This window comes from Silurus aristotelis (assembly GCF_946808225.1).
Source record: "Silurus aristotelis genome assembly, chromosome: 24".
Taxonomy (NCBI): Eukaryota; Metazoa; Chordata; class Actinopteri; order Siluriformes; family Siluridae; genus Silurus; species Silurus aristotelis.
In genome coordinates this window covers 11,304,976-11,321,990 of record NC_139597.1, presented here as the reverse complement: position 1 = coordinate 11,321,990, position 17,015 = coordinate 11,304,976, and the positions used below count along the sequence as shown (strand labels likewise).

Genomic DNA, 17,015 nt, shown 5'->3' with positions numbered 1-17,015 from the left:
CATTTCATTTACTTTTATGGCATTTGGCAGATGCCCCTAATCCAGCATGACTTACAATCATCTCATTTATACAAGTGAGCGGGTGATGGTTAAAGGCCTTGCTGAGGGGCCTGGCGCTTAGTGGTAGTGGGAATTGAACTCAAAACTTTCCGATCACAAGTCCAACATTAACCGCTGAGCAACCACTTATTTTTACGATTATAATTATAATTGTTTCCACCACTTTAATCTGGAGCAATATGTTTACCATTTACAAAAATATTATTATTATTAGTTTTTCTTCAATTCTTCGTTTATTATGGAATCCCTTTTTATTTTGTACAAAGCTTGATTTAAAAAAATAAAAAAAAACTACTACTTAAATACCAATGTAAACTCCTAACGTCTTTTAGATTATTCTTAAAAATTTTTAACATTTGCTTACGCACAAAAGAACCCCCTTAACAATGGCTTTCACTAGGAATTGATTTAATAAAGTTGAGCAACAAAAACATCCACAAGGACTCATTAATTCTTTAAAATCTATTTACATCATAAATATTTAACCTACATACATCCATTTTAAACTAGTACTAGCTACATATTTGCGTGGTAACTTGTTTATGAAACAGGTGTATCCAACAAATAGCTTAATAATCCTCCTTCAGGGCGTCAGTGATGAGATTTCTGAAGCAAACCCGCGTTGCTTTGTGGGATATTTCTTATAATGGATGACAGTTCATTTATGCAGGTTAAAACAAAGCTGTGTAAATCCAGTCTGATTCAAAAGACAAACTAGAGCTGATGTGAGTGTGAAGAGAGGACACACAGTAGTCTTAGACTTAGAGCTGAGCTCTATGGTCTGACAGTATAGAGGGGGGAAAAAACCACAAGTACAGATTAATGACTAGTGGAAAAATGTAACTCTGTACCATGTAGCATGTCTTTTACCAGATTGTTTACACCTTTAAATATCCACATTAATTGTACAAGCCCATGCACAGAATCCTTAAATGGATTCACCTCAGATTCAAGCAGTCCAGTTGCTTTAATTCATGCAATATCCTCGTCCATATCGTTAATGCAACAATCACATGAGATACAAAAACTCTGCTGTCTGTTTCCCAAGCAGACAAAGAAGGACAGCTTGCAGTGGAGACGAAACAGCAGTTGTAGGGTGTACATGTGTGTGTGTGCACGTGTGTTGTGCTAGCTGCCCTCCTGAACCTCTGCTTGGTACAGGGGGGAGAGAGTCTGTGTGCTACACATGGCTGACGCCATTACAACAGTCTCTATGCCCATTTTGACTCCCATCACTCCCCCGGCTTTACGTGAGCAAGCCGAGCAGATGTAGTCTTCGTTTTCCGCCATCTCACACGACACGCCCACACACACCTGATGGAACCACTCGTCACATCCGCCGTCACACTGAACCCAGTCCACCTGAGAGCAAACGTGAGAAACAGTGATATTAGAACATATAGAACAGTGCTTTAACTTTTACTCTTTGCATTTGTAAAAGGTGTGGATGAACTGTGTAATGCTCCACAACGCAGGCTGTAGGCACATCGTTTCAATATTAATCCATCATTCTATTACATGATTGTTTTTATAGTAACAGTTGATTTAAAAGTCCCTGTAATGAACAGTACGCCATATAATCTATTAATATGATTTTAACAAATGTTTTTTCAGTAAGATGACAGGGTGAAGGTTTCTGCTTAGAACAAATGTATGGGATTTTTTTATGGAAATGTGGAAACAGGAAGTTCTTCACCATGGAGAGTCTGGTGAGAGATCGACTGTTAATTGCTTCTATAATGTAAAAACCAACAGGAGCCAACTTGTTTCCTGGAGATTTGTATAACCCCAAAAGTGTGACATTTGCTTTGGAAATTATAAAAAAAAAATCACATTTTGTGATGTTATGGAAAAATAATCCATCACTTCAGTCCACATTATACAGCTCCAACATGGATTATTTTCCTCCAACAGCATGCACTGTCACCTGTTCTACCTTACTTGTACCTTATACCTTACAGAAGCTTTGACAATAATCCCAGCAAGTATTATATTAATACGCTTGTTATAATATACAGTGCAACCTCCTTACTCGCGGGGGTTACGTTCAATGACCTCTTGCGAGTAACAACATATCTCGCGAGTCTCTCCTTTTGATGGTTCCGTTGTAAAGGGGAATTGTACATTTACTGTATACTCAACAAAATATGTTAATTACTTGTCAATAGTTTTTTAAACATGTTTATGTAATTAATTAGTACAAACTCTGTTTTGAAATGTTACTCCGAACTTTCGAGCCACTCGCGGCTCCTCGTGAACCATCAGATTTTTGCGAGTTACTCTTAGTCTGGTTCCAAATGAAAAATCACAAACTATCGGAGTCGTGAGTTTCGAGGTTCCACTGTATTATTATTTTAATAGTAAGTAATATGTCGAATGTTTGGAAGGTGAGTCCAGTAGCAAGCACAGCTGTAACTAGACTTTCTGTAACAGGCAGGGAAACATTCAGATAAGAATAAACAATTGAAATGAATGATGTCTTGTTTGTCTACGATGCTGTTTGCATCCAGCCCTATAACAGCACTCTGTCATTTATTTTCCTCTAACCACCTCATGGAGCAAATTTTCACATGGGATTTATAATAAAATGTTGTGTACTACTAAACAAAAACTTTTGAAAAATAAAAAATAAAAATAAAAATAAAAACCATTTGCATATTAGCACAGTTTAAAAATACCATGTTCTAACTCATACAATGCTTCATGTTTATATCCAGAAGAGCTAAACTCTCACTAGCTTCCTCCAGGGGGTATTATGGGATGGAAAAACAGACAGACTGTTACTGAAGCTGTGAGCTTTGATTTATTGACATGTTTGCAGAGGTATGGTATCCATAAGCCTTTGAATTTTTTACTTGTGTATATATGTACAAAAGTCTGTCGAATGTTTGAAATCACTTTTTTGAGTCGCAGGCATGTTCATTTTGTATGGAAGCCCGTTTCTGCCTGTAATTTTTAAATGAAAAAAATTAATAAAAACAAACAAAAAAAAGGGTATTGTTTTTATCTCACAATTTGGAATTTTTTTCTTGCAATAGCGAGTTTAGATCTTACAATTCCGAGTTTGTATCACGCAATTGTGGGGGGGAAAAAAAAAAAATAATCATTTTTTTTTAATTCACTGGCAGAAACTAGATTCCATAATTTCGTTTCTATCAAACTAGGCAAAAATAAAACATCTAAACACAAAAATTGGACATTGAATAATTGTAAGATGGGGACAGAGTCCAAATTAGAATTTTTTTGCTCGAACCGAAGAACCTATATAAAAGGAGAAGAGAGTTGCCTCACATGCAGGTGGAAGCTTAATGGTTTGAGGATGTTTTGAAGCAGGGAAGGCTGCAGACGTATCCTGGGTGAATGGAATACTGAAACAACATGGCTACTATTCCATACTTCAACAACATGCAATTCTGTCTGAACTGCAGCTAAGTGGATCCAACTTCATCATACAAGAAACCGACCTGAAGCGCATGTCAAAAATCTGTAACGGGAGTGTTATCTAAGATGGAAAGCCTGCTCAGTAGTGCTGGGTATCGAGTTCGATACTTTTTTGAGCACCGAACCGAGTTGCCTCGATACTATCGAGTATCGAAAAATTCATTTTCGTTCTGTACCAAATTTCAATACCTAAGTGTTAAATCTTGTCAACACCAGTGAGCCAGTAATCGTGCAGTGTGCTTGAGGTTCCCAAATCAAATGCTCAATAGTTGACGCTGTTACGCCCATCGCCCAGAGACGTGTCTCACATGTGAGGCTATAGTGTAACTTACCGTCCCATAGCATAGAATTCATATGTGTTTAAACGATTAAATGTGCGGCTACATTTCGCCAAGGTTGACGCAATTAGCGTGCGAAGCAAAATTTGCAATAAGATAATTGCTGCCAAGACGGGCAGCACATTAAATATGATGAAGCACTTGATCGTGCACGGAATAAACCTAAGAGCAGATAGTTGCTCCGTATTCGACTGCAAGAGGGCCGAGCCGGTGCAGTCATCTTCTCAGCATTTTCCTGCTTCAGGGCCTCCTTTAAAATTACCACCACAAGAGTCCTCCATTACCGATGATGATAGCGGCGCTATGACTGGGGCTCGGACAAGTAAACAAACATACAAAATCGGCTTACTTGTAGTGCTACATGCTTTTTAAGTTTTTAAGTTAAGGTAACGGTTGTTCACAGTGACAGTCTTATTTTCTAGGATCTACGCTATGTAACGTTATATACTTTTTTGATGGCTACAGCTAGCTAAATCGATGCTATAAGTGCTTTAAGGTTAACAGTAACTGATCAAGTTTAACTTACCTTACATCAAACTTGTCATCTTGTTTAAATGTCCTTACCCATGGCTGCATTAACAGGTTAGTTTTCATGTTTTTTCTATTTTTCACATTAATGTTATAGGCTCTGACCCTTGAATTAGGAGACCATTAAGTGTTAATCCATTTACACTGGCAGAAATAAGAAAGGAAAGATGAATGCCACAGGGCCGTCACAAAATTTATTGTTAAAGGTTTGCTGCCTTTTTCTACAGTGGAGGCTCCATGGTGGAGGTAAGTAAGCTGTAATTGGTGTTGTAACTTTATCATTAGGTTGTTGGGTAAGTTTGTAGGTAGTCTCTTAACCTAGATTTTGGTTTTTCCTTTAACCTTTTCTAGTAAGCAAAAATGATAAAACAATACTATTTTTACATTTTGTGTTTGTCAACTATAGGATGATAAGCGCCTTAAAGCCCAAATATCAGTCCCCCAGCCGAGACATGCTCTCAAATACCCTCATACCTTCATGCACACCTGCAGTAGAAAAAGAAAACGTCAAGAAAGAGTTACAAGAAGTGAGGGATGTGGCTGTGACTGCTGATGGCTGGACCAGCATTGCACAGGACCACCACCTGACAGGGTCAGTCCACTACGTGAGTGCGCTCCATGAAAGAGAAAGTCCTACATAAAAGGGCAGTTTAACACATCCCAGACAGAGTAGTTGCTGTAACAGTGGATAATGCAGCAATTGTGGATGTAGCAGTAAAAAAGGACGGGTGTTAAAATAAGATTCCTGCTTTGCTCACACTCTCAATATTGTTGCTCAGAAGCTTTACACTATAACCTCAGTCTCACAATTTGCAGGAAGGATCAGAGCAATGATGGTGTGACTGGAAAGATCCAGCCTGGCAAAACCTGTCCTTAAAGAGACGCAGCATCTTCTATTGGGATTTCTACCTACAGAGATCAACCTTAGTGCAAAACCTTTTGGCTAAATAGTTTTGATTTGTCATGATTCGCTAAATCATGCAGTAAAACATCTCTGCAAATGAACAACCACTTTGATAACCACACACACACACCAATTTCCTCTTTCTCACTCTGGTCTTCCAGAACATGCTGTCATCCTTGATGTGAGAATAAGGTGGAATAGCTTGTTCCTCATGGTGGAGCGATTCCTGGAGCAGTTCCCTGCCATCCAGGTCACCTCCATGGACCCTCAGCTTAAGAAATCAATGGAGAAGGACAGGTAAAGAACTCTGTAATTAACTTATTCCATTTTCAGTGAGAACCATTGTGCTCATAAAACTATAGTCTAGCTAATGGATCTGATTAGATTTTACAGACGGCAGAGAGTTTCTGATGAGGATTTCAGAAAAGCAGAACAGTTTGTCAAAGTAACAAAGATACTTTACACTTCAACCATCTGCATCTCTGCTGAAAGGAGCCCAACCTTGGGTCAGATTCTGCTAATCGTAAATAGACTCCAGCACCACTACACAGTTAATGAAGAGGACTCCTCCTTCATAAAGACGGTCACGGACACTATCTGGAATGACCTCTCAAAATAAAACCAGGTGTGAAGTGTAATCCTGAATTCCCACTTGTTTTCTTTAGGATTATTCAGAGACTCATACTGGTTTTGTCTTGAAGGATGGCAACATCAGACAGTTCTTGGAGGAAGGCAGAGCCTTGGATCCTAGATTCAAGTCAAATGTGGCAGGTGAAGTGAGGACCAGACTGGAGGAAGAGCTGATGAGAAGGACCTCAGAATAGGTGTTAATTCTTATCGGTAATCTACTTTTCTTGAATTGTAGATCAATGTACGTGACCTTCATATTCTATTGAATACAGACTGTATAGATAGAACAGGGGCTCAAAGTGAGAGCAGGTCACCAAGATACCAGCTCATCTGAAGAAGACAGTGCATCTGCAGCAACAACACTGCTAATATTTAGACATCCCATTTTTTTGCCATTTAATTTATAACTCAAATTATATTATATATATATATATATATATATATATATATATATATATATATATATATATATATATATATATATATATATATATTTATATATATATAATATATATATATATACATACAGTGGGTACGGAAAGTATTCAGACCCCCTTAAATTTTTCACTTTTTGTTATATTGCAGCCATTTGCTAAAATCATTTAGGTTCATTTCTTTTCCTCATGAATGTACACACAGCACCCCATACTGATAGAAAAACACAGAATTGTTGACCTTTTTGCAGATTTATTAAAAAAGAAACACTGAAATATCACATGGTCCTAAGTATTCAGACCCTTTGCTGTGACACTCAAATATTTAACTCAGGTGCTCTCCATTTCTTCTGATCATCCTTGAGATGGTTCTACACCTTCATTTGAGTCCAGAAATTTTTGATTATACTGATTGGACTTGATTGGGAAAGCCACACACCTGTCTATATAAGACCTTACAGATCACAATGCATGTCAGAGCAAATGAGAATCATTAAGGTCAAAGGAACTGCCTGAAGAGCTCAGAGACAGAATTGTGGCAAGGCACAGATCTGGCCAAGGTTCCAAAAATTTTTTTGCTGCACTTAAGGTTCCTAAGAGCACAGTGGCCTCCATAATCCTCAAATGGAAGATGTTTGGGACGACCAGAACCATTCCTAGAGCTGGCCGTCCGGCCAAACTGAGCTATCGGGGGAGAAGAGCCTTGGTGAGAGAGGTAAAGAAGAACCCAAAGATCACTGTGGCTGAGCTCCAGAGATGCAGACGGGAGATGGGAGAAAGTTGTAGAAAGTCAACCATCACTGCAGCCCTCCACCAGTGGGGCTTTATAGCAGAGTGGCCCGACGGAAGCCTCTCCTCAGTGCAGGACACATGAAAACCCACATGGAGTTCTCCAAGATGGTGAGAAATAAGATTCTCTGGTCTGATGAGACCAAGATAGAACTTTTTGGCCTTAATTCCAAGCGGTATGTGTGGAGAAAACCAGGCACTGCTCATCACCTGTCCAGTATAGTCTCAACAATGAAGCATGGTGGTGGCAGCATCATGCTGTGGGGGTGTTTTTCAGCTGCAGGGACAGGACGACTGGTTGCAATCAAGGGAAAGATGAATGCGGCCAAGTACAGGGATATCCTGGACGAAAACCTTCTCCAGAGTGCTCTGGACCTCAGACAGGGCTGAAGGTTTACCTTCCAACAAGACAATGACCCTAAGCACACAGCTAAAATAACGAAGGAGTGGCTTCCCAACAACTCCGTGACTGTTCTTGAATGGCCCAGCCAGAGCCCTGACTTAAACCCAATTGAGCATCTCTGGAGAGACCTAAAAATAGCTGTCCACCAACGTTTACCGTCCAACTTGACAGAACTGGAGAGGATCTGCAAGGAGGAATGGCAGAGGATCCCTGAATCCAGGTGTGAAAAACTTGTTGCAGCCTTCCCAAAAAGACTCATGGCTGTATTAGATCAAAAGGGGGCTTCTACTAAATACTGAGCAAAGGGTCTGAATACTTAGGACCATGTGATATTTTAGTTTTTCTTTTTTAATAAATCTGCAACAGTGTCAACAATTGTGTTTTTCTGTCAATATGGGGTGCTATGTGTACATTCATGAGAAAAAGAAATGAACTTAAATGATTTTAGCAAATGGCTGCAAAATAAAAAAGAGTGAAAAATTTAAGGGGGTCTGAATACTTTCCGTACCCACTGTGTGTATATATATATATATATATATATATATATATATATATATATATATATATATATATATACAGTGGGTACGGAAAGTATTCAGACCCCCTTAAATACTTTCCGTACCCACTGTGTGTATATATATACAGTGAGGAAAATAAGTATTTGAACACCCTTCTATTTTGCAAGTTCCCCCACTTAGAAATCATGGAGGGGTCTGAAATTGTCATCGTAGGTGCATGTCCACTGTGAGAGACATAATCTAAAAAAAAAAAAACAAGAAATCACAATATATGATTTTTAAACTATTTATTTGTATGATACAGCTGCAAATAAGTATTTGAACACCTGTCTATCAGCTAGAATTCTGACCCTCAAAGACCTGTTAGTCTGCCTTTAAAATGTCCACCTCCACTACATTTATTATCCAAAATTAAATGCACCTGTTTGAGGTCGTTAGCTGCATAAAGACACCTGTACACCCCATACAATCAGTAAGAATCCAACTACTAACATGGCCAAGACCAAAGAGCTGTCCAAAGACACTAGAGACAAAATAGTACACCTCCACAAGGCTGGAAAGGGCTACGGGGAAATTGCCAAGCAGCTCGGTGAAAAAAGGTCCACTGTTGGAGCAATCATTAGGAAATGGAAGAAGCTAAACATGACTGTCAATCTGCCTCGGACTGGGGCTCCATGCAAGATATCACCTCGTGGGGTCTCAATGATCCTAAGGAAGGTGAGAAATCAACCCAGAACTACACGGTAGGAGCTGGTCAATGACCTGAAAAGAGCTGAGACCACCGTTTCCAAGGTTACTGTTGGTAATACACTAAGACGTCATGGTTTGAAATCATGCATGGCATGGAAGGTTCCCCTGCTTAAACCAGCATATGTCCAGGCACGTCTTAAGTTTGCCAATGACCATTTGGATGATCCAGAGGAGTCATGGGAGAAAGTCATGTGGTCAGATGCGACCAAAATAGAACTTTTGGGTCATAATTTCACTAAACGTGTTTGGAGGAAGAAGAATGATGAGTACCATCCCAAGAACACCATCCCTACTGTGAAGCATGGGGGTGGTAGCATCATGCTTTGGGGGTGTTTTTCTGCACATGGGACAGGGCGACTGCACTGTATTAAGGAGAGGATGACCGGGGCCATGTATTGCGAGATTTTGGGGAACAACCTCCTTCCCTCAGTTAGAGTATTGAAGATGGGTCAAGGCTGGGTCTTCCAACGTGACAATGACCCGAAGCACACAGCCAGGATAACCAAGGAGTGGCTCTGTAAGAAGCATATCAAGGTTCTGGCGTGGCCTAGCCAGTCTCCAGACCGAAACCCAATAGAGAATCTTTGGGGGGAGCTCAAACTCTGTGGTTTCTCAGCGACAGGCCAGAAACCTGACTGATCTAGAGAAGATCTGTGTGGAGGAGTGGGCCAAAATCCCTCCTGCAGTGTGTGCAAACCTGGTGAAAAACTACAGGAAACGTTTGACCTCTGTAATTGCAAACAAAGGCTCCTGTACCAAATATTAACATTGACTTTCTCAGGTGTTCAAATACTTATTTGCAGCTGTATCATACAAATAAATAGTTTAAAAATCATACATTGTGATTTCTGGATTTTTTTTTTTAGATTATGTCTCTCACAGTGGACATGCACCTACGATGACAATTTCAGACCACTCCATGATTTCTAAGTGGGAGAACTTGCAAAATAGCAGGGTGTTCAAATACTTATTTTCCTCACTGTATATATATATATATATATATATATATATATATATATATATATATATATATATATGATATATGAGATATTTTTGACTTATTTGTTCATAAAAGAGGCCAAAGCTCTCTGCCCTTGAGGAGCTGTTTGCTGTGGAAGACATGGCAGTTGACGCAAAAACACAGACCACTGTCAGCAGCACTACAGAGAAGATTCAGACAGAGATAAATCAGTACAGAATGCTTCCATCTACACTGTCCTCAGTGAGTCCAGTAACCTGATGGTGGGACATGAAGGACACTCTGCTAATGCTTTCAGATTTGGCAACAAGGTATCTCCATGTACATGCATCATCCACACCCTCGGAGCGTACATTTTCCACTGCTAAGGACATTATCAGTCAGGAGTGGGTTTTTGTCAAAAAACAATAAAAGTAAGTGTTTCCAAACTTTTGACAAGCACTGTCATTACACACACATTCCCCATTCCCTCTAGTTTTGACAAATGGGTCTGAATAGAACCATCAAATAATCCTTTCATTATTATTTTAATTCATGCAGCACAGATCAGCTGCTTGATGTCGGCTTTAATCATCAGGAGGACCTGAAATCTCTCACTAACCTTGTCCTTGCATGGTCTCTGGCAGTTTTTTGCTGCACAGACAGCATTCTCGTCATTGGAGTCTTCTGCACCCGACCAGTCATACTTCGAGGGAATGTCTAGGATCTTCTTCTCCTTCTTCTTCTCCAGACCCTCCTTGGTGAACTCTGCTTTTGCCGCAGCTTTCTCCTTCCGCTTTCTTTCTTTTTCCTCCTTGGCGAGACGCTTGGCCAGTTGCTTTAGCTCACGTGACTTCTCCGGGCTGAGTTTGAGCTTCTTTTTTTTGGGCTTGCCACCAACCTCGAGTAGCCTTTTCATGTCTTTGCATTTGGGCCGGCCTTCCATGCCTGTCGAAGCCAAAAGTAACTGCTGCTCAGCTCGCTCTAGTTTCCTCTTTCTCTTCTTTTCCATTTCCTTGACTTTTAGCTTTATTGGCTTCTCCAGCAGAGTGTCTTCCGACTGAGGAAGTGCAAGAAAATGGGATATTTAAAGGAAAATTTGTTTGAACTAAAAATACACTGTGAGGTGGTGTGGTTGCAATAACAAGCTCAAGAGAACTTTTAGACAAAATGTCCTAAACAGTAACATTTAAGGCACAAATTATTGTGAAAGGGCCCAATGTATCAATGTAGTGTAACTTATTTTAATCACCACTCTATAGTGCCTTTTGAAGTGAAATGACACAGCGGTGGTTTTCCCTAAGCATGCTTAAGCTAACTTCCCTGAGACACTCACCTCCACCTGCAGGAAGCGCTCCTCTGAGGGTGGGTGTGTGGCCTGCAGAATTCTCCAGATGTGCTGAGTTTCATCCAGAGAAACCTCGAGAAGGTCTCCCTCCATCATCAACACCTCCAACTGGCCCTTGGCAGCCGGAGACAGTTCCAGCACAGGAGGCTCCAAACTGCGTGGCACCAGGGGCGTCTTCCTGGGTTGTTTCCGTGGGGTGGTCGGATCTGGAAGAGAGATACAGGAACCAGAAAATGATCTGTTAAACTGGCTCAATCGATAAAACATTCATACTTAGTGCTGTGTTTTTTTGTACACATCGTGGAGTATAAACTTTATAAAGATGCACTCAGATCTCACATTTTCATAATCCTATTCCACAAAGATGTCATGACTGAAACCTATATCTGCATAACCAAGTGTATGTATGCAATTTTGATACACCATAAAGACAAATCTGAAAAAACTATATAATTAGAGCTGTATTGTTGCCATAAATTTCTTAAATATTCATCACATTTCTGAACATTTTGAAGATGTGTCATATAGAAGGTGCCTGTGAAATTACTTACTCTGGGGACAGGACTTTGAGGCAGACGAGTAGGCGTGTTCAGCACAGAAAGAGGGTGTGGCCGGCCACATGTGACTGACAACCTCTTCTGACTTCACAGGGATCTCATCATCACAGAACAGGTAGGGCTTTACTTCTGAATCCTGCAGAAAGAGGAAAAAATATATTACCGTAATTTCCGGACTATAAAGCGCACCCTTATATAAGCCACACCCACTGAATTTTACAAATATTTTTATTTTTAACATAAATAAGCCTCACCTGTGTATAAGCCGCAGGTGTCTACACTGAAACTAATGAACTAATGAACAGTGTGAGACTGAGGATTATGTGCTCATTATTTTCTAATGCTAATTTCTAAGTTTCTTTGACTAACCCATAACGCTGTTGCCAAGAAAAATAAAAAAGCACGAGTTTTGGAATCCTGTCTGTGCTTATATGATTTCTGTTGCAACTGGAGTTAGTGAGCTCTCCCATGACCCAGACTCAACACGCTACAACGGCTTGTATCTGAACAGTAGCCTACTAAGAAAGTCATTGTTCACTGTCTTCCTCCTTCCTTTCAGAACTATTTCTCTCGGGAGTTTATCTTTCGGCATCGTCGTGCGTTTAAAAATCAACACCGGTGAAAGTTTTTTCTCCCGATGCCCTGCAGCTCAGAACACAGGTGAGGTGCGCTTTTTCGTTTCCGTTCGGAAACTTTATTGCTCAAATGTTATGTCGCTCATTTTTTTGGTTTGAAGTTTCCCGGGAAAAACCCAGGAAAAATCCATAAATTAGCCGCTTCGTTGTTTAAGCTGCGGGGTTCAAAACCTGGGAAAAAAGTAGCGGCTTATAGTCCGAAAAATACGGTAATATTGAATAAATAATTTAATATATGTATAAAAGAGGGAGTATAACCATATAAAACCCCATGGTGTTTCTACCTAAGCAATTAATGCTCTCACATATAGGAGAGTTAAAACATACAGTGTACAATAAATCTATAAGACTGGTCTATTATATGGGCACAGATAGATATGTCAGCAATATAATGGTTGAATAAATAAATAAATAAAAAGGAAAACAATAAAAGCGTGTGTTTAATCGCTAGTGTAGCTGAGCACTAGTTTGTGAATGGCGAGCAGTCTCGGAGGAAGCGAGTAGTAAGGATCACCCACCTGTGCATGATTCAACTAAGGAATGTTCTCTTTTGCAGTGAGCGAGGTAGAAAATAAAAAGGGAGAGGAAAGAGAGCCGAGAGAGAAAGAGACAGAAATGCCAAGCCGAGTGTGTGTTTGTATGTGTGTGCTTAAACACTAAAATAAAAGTAAACATGAAAGCAGTTCAGACTATGGCAAAATAAAGCCTTTAATTTCTGTATTGATACTGCCATCTGCCTCCTATTTTTCCCACCTGAGCCAGAGAGCTCTTTACACCACGAATAAAATAGTCTAACTTTTTCATTTTCTTAAAGATACCTTCATGTCGTAGCCGTAAGTCTCACGGATGTCCTCATCCGAGTCCGTCTCCTCATCATCATAGTCTAGAGATGGCCGTGGTGAAGTTGTCCTGTTGAATCCGGCCTGCTGGAACGTCTGAATGTGTCCCTGAGAGGAACAGAAGAAGAAGGAGCCTTGATAAGTCACACATACTGTATATTATAGCACAGTGAAATTCATGGCTTGCATTTCCCCACTTGGTAAGAACTTAAGAATTCCACTGTAAAGTTGAGTTTATGCAAGGTTAGTTTTATAACTTAAAAACAATCCAGAAGACTGTATTAAATATTAGATAATATTAGTTAAAGTTGCTTTAAAATAATAGTTTTGAGGTCACAGTCTCACCTGTAAATCTGGATTTGCAGCAGCTTTCTGCAGCTCAGCGTTGATTATTTTCTCGGTCTTCTCACGTGCTGCGAGCTCCACCATGCGCTGGCTGAGCACAGACAGTTTGGCCAGAGCAGAGGAGAGTTCATCAGTGGCCAGGGCTTGCCGTGCTCGGTCCTGCCAGCTCATGGCACGCTCGGTCAAACACTGCAGCGCCTCCCCCTCAGGCAGGCGCACAGGAAGTTTCTGTAGCGACACTAATAACGAGAGGATGGTCTCAAGTCGGGGTCGTCTTGAACGCTGGCATAGTGGGCACAAAAACTTTGACTCTTTGCTAGCACTCTGCCAGCTGCTGCCTGTTGTCAGTTTCTTCTGCGTGCCTGCTTTAGGCAGAGGCACACATGCGCCATGGAACCAGTCTTTGCACAGCTCGCACTGTAGCATTACACCTGCAGCCGTCTTGCGGCACAGGCAAAAGCGAACTTCATCGATGCGCTCGGCCATGCTCATCTTGGCCAGGTTGGCGGCTCGCAGCGAGTGCATGGCTTCTGCCTCCTGCTGCTCCTGAGCCTTAAAGGAAGCCACCACAGCAGAGGGCGTACGTTCCTCGTCCACAGTCTCATCCAGGTCACTCAGGCTTTCCACCTCTGCACCTCGCTCTTTTTCCAGCAGCTCTTTGGCTCGCCTGCGTTTACTTCTGCTGCTGCCGTACACACCGATGTCAGCCCGCGGACTCAGAACCTAAGAGGCAAACACGCAATGAAAACAAGAAAACGAGGCACACGCTATATTTCCTTGCCTTCCGTGCCGTCTCTCACCTGTAGCAGTGTGTATGTGGAGTTTTTCTTAAGGAAGGTGCGCGCCGTCCTCTCTCTCCACGCTCGTGCTGATGCCACCTGGGACTCGACTTGTGGCAGGGCATCCAGACGCACAGGAATGGAGCGTCCCCTTGCAAAAAGAGACTCCAGCTGGTCCAAGTACGCGTAATTGGTGCCGTTCTACCCCGATATATATAAAAAAAATACAGTTCATCAGTTCTACACAGAAATTTCTATGCACATTTAAAATGCTTTATCTTAGTTCTAGTGTACCTGGATGGCTTCTACTCTTGCTGTCCACTCTTTTGCTTTGTGAAGAGCTTCCCGAAGAGCTAGAACATTCGGCAGATAAGCAGGGATGTTCTTTGCCTCTACGACGATGCTTTCCAGGGTGGCCATACTATGTCGAGGTCTAAAAGCAACATGAAGTACAGTGTATAAGTTCCTTTTGTTTATAAACCATGAAAAGCTCTACGCATTACTGCATATAAATTACCTGCTTTAAACCTACCAGCTCTCAAGCGAACAAGCTTTATAAAGCTGGGAGAGAAAAAAATAATAAAACATCTCTGCATGTGTGTCTGTTTTGGTGATTACCTGGCATGTAGGCATGCACGCGCCTTGTCCTCCCAGCGCTCAGACACTGTGAGGATTTCCTGCAGCTCAGCCATGGCTTTCTCCACAGCGTGGTGCGGCGCCAAACCCACACCTGAGTCGATGAGGCGTTTCATGAGCTCGAGCGTGACGCGTTGTGGCTCATGCAGGGTGATACGGACCTCGTCTAGCCAGCGAGCCTGCTGCAACTCCTGCTTCAAACGAGCCAACTCCGGCAGCTCCACATCAAGCCCCGATCCAAGCTCCACCAGAACCTGCAGCTTAGCTGAGTCCGGGGTCTCGTCTGCCAGGGCCAGCTGAGAGCGCTCATGGAAATCCTCCACATTCTCCAGCAGCTCCTAAAAAAAAAAGAAAAACTTAGTGATGGATAAGATTGAGAATTTGAATGAGGGTGATTCTGGGTCTAAAGTCATTTTTAAGTGCACCCATGGCACTGCTGCTTGTTTTGTCAATTCTGGATGTTCATGAGCAGACTCTTTCTATTTTTGCTCTTCCACAAAATGACTACTGCTAAACCATGTTCATCGATGAACAGCTATGTTCTAAATAAGTTCATAATTCAGAACTTTCATTCAGGCAGTGCAACTGAGCAAAATCTATTCAAGATTCTCGAATCTGGATCCTAAACCCTGTTCTTCCACATGCAATAAAACAGCAGTAGTCCTATATGTGTCATTAACTTAATGTTGAGGTTGCATTAGATTTACCTAGAATCACCATCAGACATACTTTGGCTGCAAAGGTAAGAAGATAAGAGTTTGAGAGAGAGGTTGGTGTCTTACTTTCACCTGCCGTGCCTGACTGATGATACATGGCAGACGGTACAACTGCTCCACAAACGCCTTCAGCTCCTCCACAGTCAGCTTCGTGCGTATACGACTGATCTCCGGGCGCTCCCTCCTTAAAACCATGTAAATCAAACCCATCAGTTGGTTAAACGACCCATTTCAAACTAATTCCTCATCTAGACAAAGATGACAAAAGCAAAATCTGTGGCTTTTTGTTGCTGGAAGTTGCATGCACAGGAACAAATCGCAACCCAACCGATCACCTTAGGAAGATCATCAAAACATGAACTGACAATATATTTTGGAGGAAAGGTGTTCATCTCTCCAGAAGAGTTCTAGATACTTCTTCTTCTTCTTCTTAGAATCTGTGGCAAGTTTTGCCAAACTTTTCTGGTGACATCTGATAACCCAAAACTTTACTACCATACGTTTCCCTTTATTTGCCTATATATAGTCTATGACAATAATTTAGACCCGTGGTATGTAATGGTACAACATATTTTGATTAACTTTAATCTGAAGATCAACTAAATAAAGCAAATGTATAATTGATTGTATTCATAGTAATTAATGACAAATGAATACAAAATTTTTTTTGGAATGTAATAATACCCAAAATTACATTTACAGTGTTAGGCAAGTTTCTATTACTTAGAGCAACTTACAATCATCTTATTTTTATACACTGATTAGGTGAGAGTTAAGGGCCTTGCTTAGGGGCCCAGCAGTGACAGCTTTGTGGTGCTGGGATTTAAATTCACAATCTTTTTTTTTGATCCAAAGTCTAACACCTTAATGGAGAGGTGGTAGCTCATTCGTTAAAGCATTGAACTTAGAATCCTAAAGTCATAAGTTCAAATCCCCACCACACCAAGCTGCCACTCCTGGGCCCCTGAGCAAGGTCCTTAGGCCCATAGTTGTAAATGAGATAAATGTAAGTCGCTTTGGATAAGAGCATCTGCCATATGCCATTAATGTAAAATGTGACCACTGAGCTACCACTACATTCTATTTAAAAAATAACACCCGTACGTATTTATTTTATAGAGACCTTACAATGCATATGTAAATCATAAGTGTGTTAGGAATAAATACATATTACATATCAATACATATTATGCATACATAAATTAAAAAGTATTTAATTTAAGTTTAATTTACTTGTGCCTCTGTTTGTGATTGAGCAGAAGCTGCGCTACAGAAGAGCAAGTCTCTGCCTCCTTCACCATCTCTCTCAGCTTACGGTACAGATTGTTCTCTGGGTACTTCCTGTCCTCTGCATCCTCCAGCAACACCTTCAGCTCAATAAGATCTGAAGGGAGATATAGAGAAGAG

At 41.0% G+C, this 17,015-nt stretch overlaps 1 protein-coding gene across 1 annotated transcript in view; it reads right to left on the bottom strand.

Annotated features, from left to right (window-relative positions):
* Positions 1-451: 451 nt before the first annotated feature.
* Positions 452-17,015, bottom strand: part of kdm5a (lysine demethylase 5A) — a 29,946-nt gene continuing 13,382 nt past the window's right edge. The window contains exons 18-28 of the mRNA XM_083528250.1: positions 16,842-16,992; positions 15,675-15,792; positions 14,875-15,230; positions 14,551-14,689; positions 14,278-14,457; positions 13,478-14,200; positions 13,112-13,240; positions 11,653-11,794; positions 11,090-11,307; positions 10,376-10,813; positions 452-1,422 (exon numbers count right to left, since the gene is read on the bottom strand). Of these exons, the coding sequence (XP_083384376.1) occupies positions 1,189-1,422; positions 10,376-10,813; positions 11,090-11,307; positions 11,653-11,794; positions 13,112-13,240; positions 13,478-14,200; positions 14,278-14,457; positions 14,551-14,689; positions 14,875-15,230; positions 15,675-15,792; positions 16,842-16,992 (2,828 nt within the window). The 3' untranslated portion in view covers positions 452-1,188. The remainder of the gene's footprint in view (positions 1,423-10,375; positions 10,814-11,089; positions 11,308-11,652; positions 11,795-13,111; positions 13,241-13,477; positions 14,201-14,277; positions 14,458-14,550; positions 14,690-14,874; positions 15,231-15,674; positions 15,793-16,841; positions 16,993-17,015) is intronic.